The sequence below is a fragment of the Salmo trutta genome, unplaced genomic scaffold (genome assembly GCF_901001165.1).
Source record: "Salmo trutta unplaced genomic scaffold, fSalTru1.1, whole genome shotgun sequence".
NCBI lineage: Eukaryota > Metazoa > Chordata > Actinopteri > Salmoniformes > Salmonidae > Salmo > Salmo trutta.
The window spans coordinates 1-12,242 of record NW_021823065.1 but is presented as its reverse complement, the minus strand read 5'-3'; the positions used below and the strand labels follow the sequence as shown (position 1 = coordinate 12,242).

Sequence of the window (12,242 nt, the reverse complement as noted above, 5' to 3'; positions counted from 1 at the left end):
AACATTGTTTATGTGTAAAAGCACAGCTAGTTTTCATTTGTTGCTAGCTAGTTGCTAAACATAGCCAACAGTGGGACTATACATGTGCCTGTATAGACATGATTACACAGAATACACACAGCCTACATATTGCCTAATACACAGCTTACATATTGCCTAATACACAGCCTATATATACTAAGAGAGTTCTCATCTGTATTATTCATAGCCGTCTATTTACCACCACAAAGCAAAGCTGACACTAAGACCGCTCTCAACCAACTCTATAAGGCCATAAGCAAAGAAGAAAATGCTCACCCAGAAGTGGCCGGGGACTTTAATGCAGGCAAACTTAAATCAGTTTTAACACATTTTTACCAGCATGTCACATGTGCAACCAGAGAAAAAAAACTCTAGACCACCTTTACTCCACACACAGAGATGCATACAAAGCTCTCCCTCTCCCTCCATTTGGCAAATCAGACCATAATTATATCCTCCAGATTCCTGCTTACAAGCAAAAACTAAAGCAGGAAGTACCAGTGACTCGCTTAGTCATGGTCAGATGACGTGGATGCTACGCTACAGGACTGTTTTGCTAGCACAGACTGGAATATGTTCCGGGATTCATGCAATGGCATTGAGGAATACACCACCTCAGTCATTGGCTTCATCAATAAGTGCCTCGATGACATCGTCCCCACAGTGACTGTACGTACATATCCCAACCAGAAGCCATGGATTACAGGCAACATCCGCATCGAGCTAAAAGCTAGAGCTGCTGCTCTCAAGGAGAGGGAGACTAATCCGGACGCTTATAAGAAATCCCGCTATGCTCTCAGACGAACCATCAAACAAGCAAAGGGTCAGTACAGGACTAAGATTGAATCCTACTACACCGGCTCTGACGCTTGTCGGATGTGGAAGGGCTTGAAAACTATTACGGACTACAAAGGGAAACCCAGATGCGAGCTGCCCAGTGACGCGAGCATACCAGACGAGCTAAATGCCTTTTATGCTCGCGTTGAGACAAGCAACACTGAAGCATGCACGAGAGCACCAGCTGTTCTGGATGACTGTGTGATAACGTTCTCGGTAGCCGATGTGAACAAAACCTTTAAAACAGGTCAACATTCACAAAGCCGCTGGGCCAGAAGGATTACCAGGACTTCCTGAAGGGCCACCCCGAAGTGGTAAGAGTAGGCAACAACACGTCTGCCACGCTGATCCTTAACACTGGGGCCCCTCAGGAGTGTGTACTTAGTCCCCTCCTGTATTCCCTGTTCACCCACGACTGCGTGGCCAAACGCGACTCCAACACCATCATTAAGTTTGCTGACGACACAACAGTGGTAGGCCTGATCAATGACAACGATGAGAAGGCCTATAGGGAGGTGGTCAGAGAACTCGCAGTGTGGTGCCAGGACAACAACCTCTCCCTCAATGTGAGCAAGACAAAGGAGCTGATCGTGGACTACAGGAAAAGGCGGCCCAAACAGGCCCCCATTAACATCGACCGGGCTGTAGTGGAGTGGGTCGAGAGTTTCAAGTTCCTTGGTGTCCACATCACCAACAAACTAACATGGTCCAAACATACCAAGACAGTCGTGAAGAGGGCACGACAAAACCTTTTCCCCCTCAGGAGACTGAAAAGTTTTGGCATGGGCCCCCAGATCCTCAAAAGGTTTAACAACTGTACCATCGAGAGCATCCTGACCGGTTGCATCACCGCCTGGTATGGCAACTGCTCGGCATCTGAACGTAAGGCGCTACAGAGGGTAATGCGAACGGCCCAGTACATCACTGGGGCCAAGCTTCCTGCCATCCAGGACCTATATAATAGGTGGTGTCAGAGGAAGGCCCATAAAATTGTCAGAGACTCCAGTCACCCAAGTTATAGACTGTTCTCTCTGCTACCACACGGCAAGCGGTACCGGAGCACCAAGTCTAGGACCAAAAGGCTCCTCAACAGCTTCTACCCCAAGCCATTAGAATGCTGAACAATCCATAAAAATCGCCACCGGACAATTTACATTGACCCCCCCTCTTGTACACTGCTGCTTCTCGCTGTTTGTTTGTTACCTATGCATAGTCACTTCGCCCCCACCTACATGTACAGATTACCTCAACTAGCCTGTACCCTGCACACTGACTCGGTACCGGTGCTCCCTGTATATAGCCTCCACACTGACTCGGTACCGGTGCCCCCTGTATATAGCCTCCACACTGACTCGGTACCGGTGCCCCCTGTATATAGCCTCCACACTGACTCGGTACCGGTGCCCCCTGTATATAGCCTCCACACTGACTCGGTACCGGTGCCCCCTGTATATAGCCTCCACACTGACTCGGTACCGGTGCCCCCTGTATATAGCCTCCACACTGACTCGGTACCGGTGCCCCCTGTATATAGCCTCCACACTGACTCGGTACCAGGTGCCCCCTGTATATAGCCTCCACACTGAACTCGGTAACCGGTGCCCCCTGTATATAGCCTCCACACTGACTCGGTACCGGTGCCCCCTGTATAAAGCCTCCACAACTGACTCGGTAACCGGTGCCCCCTGTATATAGCCTCCACACTGACTCGGTACCGGTGCCCCCTGTATATAGCCTCCACACTGACTCGGTACCGGTGCCCCCTGTATATAGCCTCCACACTGACTCGGTACCGGTGCCCCCTGTATATAGCCTCCACACTGACTCGGTACCGGTGCTCCCTGTATATAGCCTCCACACTGACTCGGTACCGGTGCCCCCTGTATATAGCCTCCACACTGACTCGGTACCGGTGCCCCCTGTATATAGCCTCCACACTGACTCGGTACCGGTGCCCACTGTATATAGCCTCCACACTGACTCGGTACCGGTGCCCCCTGTATAAAGCCTCCACACTGACTCGGTACCGGTGCCCCCTGTATATAGCCTCCACACTGACTCGGTACCGGTGCCCCCTGTATATAGCCTCCACACTGACTCGGTACCGGTGCTCCCTGTATATAGCCTCCACACTGACTCGGTACCGGTACCCCCTGTATATAGCCTCCACACTGACTCGGTACCGGTGCCCCCTGTATATAGCCTCCACACTGACTCTGTACCGGTGCCCCCTGTATATAGCCTCCACACTGACTCGGTACCGGTGCCCCCTGTATATAGCCTCCACACTGACTCGGTACCGGTGCCCCCTGTATATAGCCTCCACACTGACTCGGTACCGGTGCCCCCTGTATAAAGCCTCGTTATTGTTATTCTCATTGTGTTACTTTTAATCATTACTTTTTATTTTAGCCTACTTGGTAAATATTTTCTTCTTCTTCTTGAACTGCACTGTTGGTTAAGGGCTTGTAAGTAAGCATTTCACTGTAAAGTCTACACTTGTTGTATTTGGCGCATGTGGCAAATACATTTTGATTTGATTTATCGTGTGACTAAGTAATTTTTCTTTCTCTCTTGGCCTCTGTTCGTCATAGTGGAGTAACATCCTGTCTTTCTTTAGCTTCGGACACGTCCTCTCTCTGTGTGTGAGAGAGTGAGAGAGAGAGTGAGTAGTCAGTGTTTGTGTGATACAGTATATAAATCCCAGCCAGAGTGAAAATGTGTGTGTGTGTTCTGCCAGACAGATGTTCTGTAGGGAAGTAGAGATCTGCAGAGGACCCAATTAAAGCAAATGGGTAGGGTCTCTCTCTCCTTCCATCTTTCCCCTGACTCCCTCTCTCTCTCGCGCTACAGGCTTCTGTGATAGCAGGAAGAAAGGAAGAGAGAGGGAGGAAGAGAGCAACACAGACAGAGTTCTGCCACACCTTGAGGCCAGTCAAATTCTTAGAACACAGCCGTGTCTGTGTGTGTGTGTGTGTGTGTGTGTGTGTGTGTGTGTGTGTGTGTGTGTGTGTGTGTGTGTGTGTTCACAGAACTCTCTGACCAGCCCATCTGCTCAGTGAATCAGTTTAGAAGCTCTTATTGTTGTGAGTTAATAACATTTCCTGGAGACAAAAAGTACAGTGTGTTTAAGAGGGAGAAACAGTGTGTGTGTGTGTGTGAGAGGAAGGGAGGGAGTGTGTGTGTCCAGTGTGTTTGTGTATGACACAGAATGAGTGAGTGAGTGTAGAGAGGGGGGGAATGGGGCAACATGGCCAGCCGTTCTGTTTCTGAGGAGGAATTTAGAACCTGAAGCACTTCAGAGGAAGACAGACATTTCTTAGTGTTGTGGGGGAGTGAGTGTGATGGGGTGTTGTGAGATGGGGAAGAAGAGGCAGGACATCGCCCAGCTAGAGCGGTGACGTCGCCCAGCTAGAGCGGTGACGTCGCCCAAGCTTGAGTTGTCAAGTATTTGGGAGGTATTGGGGTAGTGCGAGGTAGTAATGTAATGTTAGACGTGGTGGCGCTGTAATGTTAGACGTGGTGGCGCTGTAATGTTAGACGTGGTGGCGCTGTAATGTAATGTTAGACGTGGTGGCGCTGTAATGTTAGACGTGGTGGCGCTGTAATGTAATGTTAGACGTGGTGGCGCTGTAATGTTAGACGTGGTGGCGCTGTAATGTTAGACGTGGTGGCGCTGTAATGTTAGACGTGGTGGCGCTGTAATGTTAGACGTGGTGGCGCTGTAATGTAATGTTAGACGTGGTGGCGCTGTAATGTAATGTTAGACGTGGTGGCGCTGTAATGTAATGTTAGACGTGGTGGCGCTGTAATGTAATGTTAGACGTGGTGGCGCTGTAATGTAATGTTAGACGTGGTGGCGCTGTAATGTTAGACGTGGTGGCGCTGTAATGTTAGACGTGGTGGCACTGTAATGTAATGTTAGACGTGGTGGCGCTGTAATGTAATGTTAGACGTGGTGGCGCTGTAATGTAATGTTAGACGTGGTGGCGCTGTAATGTAATGTTAGACGTGGTGGCGCTGTAATGTTAGACGTGGTGGCGCTGTAATGTAATGTTAGACGTGGTGGCGCTGTAATGTAATGTTAGACGTGGTGGCGCTGTAATGTAATGTTAGACGTGGTGGCGCTGTAATGTAATGTTAGACGTGGTGGCGCTGTAATGTTAGACGTGGTGGCGCTGTAATGTAATGTTAGACGTGGTGGCGCTGTAATGTAATGTTAGACGTGGTGGCGCTGTAATGTTAGACGTGGTGGCGCTGTAATGTTAGACGTGGTGGCGCTGTAATGTTAGACGTGGTGGCGCTGTAATGTTAGACGTGGTGGCGCTGTAATGTTAGACGTGGTGGCGCTGTAATGTTAGACGTGCAGGCGCTGTAATGTTAGACGTGCAGGCGCTGTAATGTAATGTAATGTTAGACATGGTGGTAAGCTATAGTGTTGTGTGTAGCGTAGTGTGGGGGTAGTGTAGCGTAGTGTGGGGGTAGTGTAGCGTAGTGTGGGGGTAGTGTAGCGTAGCGTGGGGATAGTGTAGCGTAGTGTGGGGGTAGTGTAGCGTAGTGTGGGGGTAGTGTAGTGTTGGGGAAGTATAGCGTGGGGGTAGTGTAGCGTGGGGGTAGCGTAGTGTAGCGTGGGGGTAGTGTAGCGTAGTGTGGGGGTTGTGTAGCGTAGTGTGGGGGTAGTGTAGCGTAGTGTGGGGGTTGTGTAGCGTAGTGTGGGGGTAGTGTAGTGTTGGGGAAGTATAGCGTGGGGGTAGTGTAGCGTGGGGGTAGCGTAGTGTAGTGTAGCGTGGGGGTAGCGTAGTGTAGCGTGGGGGTAGCGTAGTGTAGCGTGGGGGTAGTGTAGCGTGGGGGTAGTGTAGGTGTAGTGTAGTGTAGGGGTAGTGTAGTGTTGGGGTAGTGTAGTGTTGGGGTAGTGTAGGGTAGTGTAGGTGTAGTGTAGTGTAGGGTAGTGTAGTGTAGGGGTAGTGTAGTGTAGGGTAGGGTAGTGTATTGATGGGGTAGGGTAGTGTAGTGTAGGGGTAGTGGTAGTGTAGGGGTAGTGTAGTGTAGGGGTAGTGTAGTGTAGGGGTAGTGTAGGGGTAGTGTAGGGGTAGTGTAGGGGTAGTGTAGGGTAGTGTAGGGTAGTGTAGTGTAGTTCTCACCATGCCAACATGGATCTCTGAGTTGGTGGGGCTCTCCAGGAGCTGCAGCTGTTTCTCAAAGAGCTGAGAGATGGCTCTGTGAACCAACTCATACTGTTCCTATAGGGGAGAGAGAGGGAGAGAGGGAGAGAGGGAGAGAGGGGGAGAGGGAGAGAGGGAGAGAGGGGGAGGGGGAGAGGGGGAGGGAGAGAGGGAGAGAGGGAGAGAGGGAGAGAGGAGGAGAGAGGAGAGGGAGGAGAGAGGAAGAGGGGAGGGAGAGAGGAAGAGGGGAGGGAGAGAGGAAGAGGGGAGGGAGAGAGGAAGAGGGGAGGGAGAGAGGAGAGGGGAGAGGAGAGGAGAGGGAGAGGAGAGGAGAGGGAGAGGAGAGAGGGAGAGGAGAGAGGGAGAGGAGAGAGGGAGAGGAGAGACGGGAGGGAGGGAGGGAGAGAGGGGAGGAGGAGAGAGAGAGGGGAGGGAGAGAGAGAGGGGAGGGAGGGAGAGAGAGAGGGGAGGGAGGGAGAGAGAGAGGGGGAGGGGAGGGAGAGAGAGTCAACACAGAACACAACACTTGTATTCATATTAAAACCATAACAAGGCCCAGATACTCAGTCCATATTCCCCTCAACCACACCCACAAATTAGGGAAAATCAACATTCTTTCCTATTGACCTCTTTTGTCAAGAAACAAGAAAATTGCAATTGAAAAAGGTCAAGTTTTTGCTGTGAGCCAGTGGGGTAATCTAGGTAACCACAGGCTGTTTTCACCACAGGCGGGCGGGGCCACAACGCTCTAATACCCACTGGGATTATACAGCAACACAGAACACGATGAAGACAGCACCTATATACGCCACATTACCTTGGTCTGAACAGCAGAATGCCTCATTACCTTGGTCTGAACAGCAGAACGCCACATTACCTTGGTCTGAACAGCAGAACGCCACATTACCTTGGTCTGAACAGCAGAACGCCACATTACCTTGGTCTGAACAGCAGAACGCCACATTACCTTGGTCTGAACAGCAGAACGCCTCATTACCTTGGTCTGAACAGCAGAATGCCTCATTACCTTGGTCTGAACAGCAGAATGCCTCATTACCTTGGTCTGAACAGCAGAATGCCTCATTACCTTGGTCTGAACAGCAGAACGCCTCATTACCTTGGTCTGAACAGCAGAACGCCTCATTACCTTGGTCTGAACAGCAGAACGCCTCATTACCTTGGTCTGAACAGCAGAACGCCTCATTACCTTGGTCTGAACAGCAGAACGCCTCATTACCTTGGTCTGAACAGCAGAACGCCTCATTACCTTGGTCTGAACAGCAGAATGCCTCATTACCTTGGTCTGAACAGCAGAATGCCTCATTATCTTGGTCTGAACAGCAGAATGCCTCATTACCTTGGTCTGAACAGCAGAATGCCTCATTATCTTGGTCTGAACAGCAGAACGCCTCATTACCTTGGTCTGAACAGCAGAACGCCTCATTACCTTGGTCTGAACAGCAGAACGCCTCATTACCTTGGTCTGAACAGCAGAATGCCTCATTACCTTGGTCTGAACAGCAGAATGCCTCATTACCTTGGTCTGAACAGCAGAACGCCACATTACCTTGGTCTGAACAGCAGAATGCCTCATTACCTTGGTCTGAACAGCAGAACGCCACATTACCTTGGTCTGAACAGCAGAATGCCTCATTACCTTGGTCTGAACAGCAGAATGCCTCTGTGTTCTCATCTCCTGAATCAGCCGGAACACGTTGAAGTCTTCTGGAATCTTCTACAAACCAACAAGAACAATACACTCAGTGGTCTATCGGTGCTCCAGGAAACAGCAAAGGCAACACTGTGTGTGTGTTTCATATTATACGTACCCCAGCCTTTAGTAGGTTCCACGTGTAGTCTATAGCACAGATGGCACCTGTCCTCCCACAGCCAGCACTGTCAAAACACAACAACAATCAGAAAGAAACACAATGCACAGCCTAGAGACACACAGACTACATCTCACAGCTTCCATTAGGCTTGGTGGATTTACAGCTGGAACTAATATTCAGAGAGTGTATGTTCTAAGCTACGGTATATAAACTCAGCAAAAAAAAAAACTTCCCTTTTTCAAGACCTTGTCTTTCAAAGACAATTCGTAAAAATCCAAATAACTTCACAGATCTTCATTGTAAAGGGTTTAAACACTGTTTCCCATGCTTGTTCAATGAACCATAAACAATTAATGAACTTGCGCCTGTGGAACGGTCGTTAAGACGCTTACAGACGGTAGGCAATTAAGGTCACAGTTATGACACTAAAGAGGCCTTTCTACTGACTCTGAAAAACACCAAAAGAAAGATGCCCAGGGTCCCTGCTCATCTGTGTGAACATGCCTTAGGCATGCTGCAAGGAGGCATGAAGGCTGCAGATGTGGCCAGGGAAATAAATTGCAATGTCCGTACTGTAAGACGCCTAAGACAGCGCTACAGGGAGACAGAACGAACAGCTGATCGTCCTCACAGTGGCAGACCACATGTAACAACACCTGCACAGGGTCGGTACATCCGAACATCACACCTGCGGGACAGGTACAGGATGGCAACAACAACTGCCCGAGTTACACCAGGAACGCACAATCCCTCCATCAGTGCTCAGACTGTCCTCAGTAGGCTGAGAGAGGCTGGACTGAGGGCTTGTAGGCCTGTTGTAAGGCAGGTCCTCACCAGACATCACTGTCGCTGGACCAGACAGGACTGGCAAAAAGTGCTCTTCACTGACAAGTCGTGGTTTTGTCTCACCAGGGGTGATGGTCGGATTCACGTTTAATGTCGAAGGAATGAGCGTTACACTGAGGCCTGTACTCTGGAGCAGGATCGATTTGGAGGTGGAGGGTCTGTCATGGTCTGGGGCGGTGTGTCACAGCATCATCGGACTGAGCTTGTTGTCATTGCAGGCAATCTCAACGCTGTGCATTACAGGGAAGACATCCTCCTCCCTCATGTGGTACCCTTCCTGCAGGCTCATCCTGACATGACCCTCCAGCATGACAATGCCACCAGCCATACTGCTCGTTCTGCTCGTGATTTCCTGCAAGACAGGAATGTCAGTGGATCTCAATCCCATTGAGCACGTCTGGGACCTGTTGGATCGGAGGGTGAGGGTTAAGGCCATTCCCCCCAGAAATGTCCGGGAACTTGCAGGTGCCTTGATGGAAGAGTGGAGTAACATCTCACAGCTAGAACTGGCAAATCTGGTGCAGTCCATGAGGAGGAGATGCACAGCAGTACTTAATGCAGCTGGTGGCCACAACAGATACTGACTGTTACTTTTCATTTTGACCCCCCTTTGTTCAGGGACACATTATTCCATTTCTGTTAGTCACGAGTCTGTGGAACTTATTCAGTTTATGTCTCAGTTGTTGAATCTTGTTATTTTCATACAAATATTTACACATTTTAAGTTTGCTGAAAATAAACGCAATTGACAGTGACAGGACGTTTCTTTTTTTGCTGAGTTTATGTTGACACACTTAACATCCTTAAGCCCCCCTGGCCACAACATCCCGTCTCCCCCCTCCATTCTCCCACGGTAGTGAGCAGTGAATCCCCAGGGCCAGTAGAGGAACATACATGTGGCTCCGATCAGCCTGATGATGATAATAATAACGACGGCCCTGAAGGGACTTCTTGACGTTAATTAATTGAGGACCAGAAATCAAAGGGGAATAGAAAGAGCTGATGGTTTGGAGAGCGCCCCCCACAGACCTCCGCAGCTGTGTGTGTGTGTGTGTGTGTGTGTGTGTGTGTGTCAGACTTAACATCACCTTTTCTTCAGTGGCTGCGGAGCAGCAGTGGTCTGAAGATAACTACCAAGTATGTGTGTGTCTCCTGTGATATTGTTTCTGCACTTCTCTATCCATTGCTTCTAGCTTTAAATGGACGGCTTCACGGTGTGTGTGTGTGTGTGTGTGTGTGTGTGTGTGTGTGTACCTGCAGTGTATACAGATGGGTACATCATCATGCTCCTGGTACTCTCTCATCAGACCAATCATATCCAAGATGGAGTCAAAGGACGAGGGAACGTCATGGTCTGGCCAGTTGATGTAATGGAACTGGGTTATCCTCCGTGTCTCCTGTAGGGAGGGGGGGAGGGGGGAGAGGAAGAGAAGGGGGGAGAGACACGCAGAAAGGGAGAGAGAGTGAGAGAGAGAGAGCGAGAGAGAGCGAGGAGCAAGAAGCGATAGAAAGAGGGCGTGAGAGAGAAGGGGAGAGAGAGGAAATGAGTTTCCAGAAAGAGCAGATTGATGTCATGTGAATGATGAAACTGAAAGGCCATTGTGTTTCTATATGTTAGTGGGGAAGAAAAGAGAACTCACATTCTCATGCTCCACTGTCAGGGTCCTGATGAAATAGTCCGTTCTGGGCTGTTCTGATTCCTGCCAGGAGAAACAGAGGATTAAACCCAACTGTAACAGATAACAGGCTTCAAAAAGCAATGCTTCAGATATATATATATATATAGATATAGATATAGATATATATATGGTTATTTAAATAGGGAAGTCAGTTAAGAACAAATTGTTATTTCCAATAACAGCTAACCATAGTGGCGGAGATCAGCTAACATGTTCTATTGTAAAACAACAAGACACTAAGTCCTAGTCTACTTGTTACAATGAGCCTTTCTACAGAAGCTACTTCTGACTGTGTGTATTGGCTTGGGACACACAGAGAACACTCGGAGTCTCTTCAGTTAGTCAAAGGCCACGGTCTGCCTCTTTATACAGTCCTGTCTGGCCCTCTGTCTGCCTGTTACACTGAGGACTTCTGACTGGACTCTGTGTGTGTGTGTGTGTGTGTGTGTGTGTGTATCAAATGTACACGTTCCCTTTACATGAATACTGAATACTACAGCCACAGTGACTGGCTCTAGTAAAGACTCCATATGTAATAACACAGCCCAAGTAGCTCCCACTTAGCCCTTCCATACTGGGCAGCATACTAACCCAGAGCATGGACCTCCACCGTCTCTGGAGGACAAGTTCATCACTGTACAACGCTGTGACTAAAGAGGACACTTTAAAATAGCTCTCTCCTTTAATATGAGGCTCTGCATAGCTGGAGGATGGGCTGGCTGGCGCTCACTAAATACAATGAAGGGGTGTGTGTGTATGTGTGTGAGAATGTGAGTGACTGTGTGTGATGTGTGTGATGTGTGTGAATGTGTGTGAATGTGTGTGAATGTGTGTGAATGTGTGTGTGTGAGTGAGTGTGTGTGAGTGAGTGTGTGTGAGTGAGTGTGTGAATGTGTGTGTGTGAGTGTGAGTGTGAGTGTGTGTGTGTGTGTGTGTGTGTGTGAGTGTGAGTGTGTGAGTGTGAGTGTGTGTGTGTGTGTGTGTGTGTGTGTGTGTCACTTACACAGGAGATTCTGAACGGGCCAAAAGACATGGGCTCATCACCAAACTGGGGAAAGTACCGCTCACACTTTTTCTAACAGAAAAGAGGAAAAAGACACGTTTGCGTTTGAGACTTTTGCTCCGTTTCAAAGCCTAAACCACATTCTCCACAAAAGAACATATGAAACTCTATCAAACACATATGAAAGAGGGAGATATGAAAACCCTTCAGTATTATCAACAGAAATATCTTACTCCAGACACTCAGGCTCTTCCTGTCAAATCAACAGTGAAAGTGGTTCTTCCATATTACTATAGTATAATACCATATGGACGGCTTCAGGACCAAACTCTTACCCTTCCCATCTCGAATTCTCGACATGCCATTACGATGACCTGCGACATAAGAAACGGAAAGGTTTTCAATTTACATCACGCTAGAAAAATGGACATTCCAATGTCTGTATTCTGTTCCATCACATGGTAATAAACCTGACACACAGCATATGTTATAAACACATTAACAAACAGCGCTTCCTAGGAATTAAACTCTGAGAGCAGTGGCAAAAACAGTGTGTGTATATGTATACATGTGTGTGTGTCTCAGTGTGTGTGTGTGTATATATATATATATGTGTGTCTCAGTGTGTGTGTGTGTGTGTGTGTGTGTATATATATATGTGTGTCTCAGTGTGTGTGTGTGTGTGTGTGTGTGTGTGTGTGTGTGTGTGTGTGTTTGAGTGAGAGAGACTCACGGCTACACTGTACTCCCAGTTCATTCTCCAGAAGTCGACGACAGTGTTGGGTAGAGGACCCTGGGTAGCGATGTAGGCCTCTGGACCATCCATTCCCTGGTAACACAACTAATATTAGAGGGCTGGATG

The 12,242-nt window shown here is 48.8% G+C and overlaps 1 protein-coding gene across 3 annotated transcripts in view; it reads right to left on the bottom strand.

Annotated features, from left to right (window-relative positions):
• The window catches only part of LOC115188680 (tyrosine-protein phosphatase non-receptor type 12), a gene marked incomplete at its 5' end in the record, with an annotated part of 32,405 nt that extends 20,196 nt beyond the window's left edge, over positions 1–12,209 (bottom strand). For all 3 annotated transcript variants that reach the window (XM_029747391.1, XM_029747394.1, XM_029747392.1), the window contains 8 exon segments: positions 6,000–6,098; positions 7,678–7,755; positions 7,850–7,916; positions 9,953–10,095; positions 10,339–10,398; positions 11,381–11,452; positions 11,716–11,754; positions 12,114–12,209. In XM_029747391.1, coding sequence (XP_029603251.1) covers positions 6,000–6,098; positions 7,678–7,755; positions 7,850–7,916; positions 9,953–10,095; positions 10,339–10,398; positions 11,381–11,452; positions 11,716–11,754; positions 12,114–12,209 — 654 coding nt within the window.
• Between the last annotated feature and the right edge of the window lie 33 nt (positions 12,210–12,242).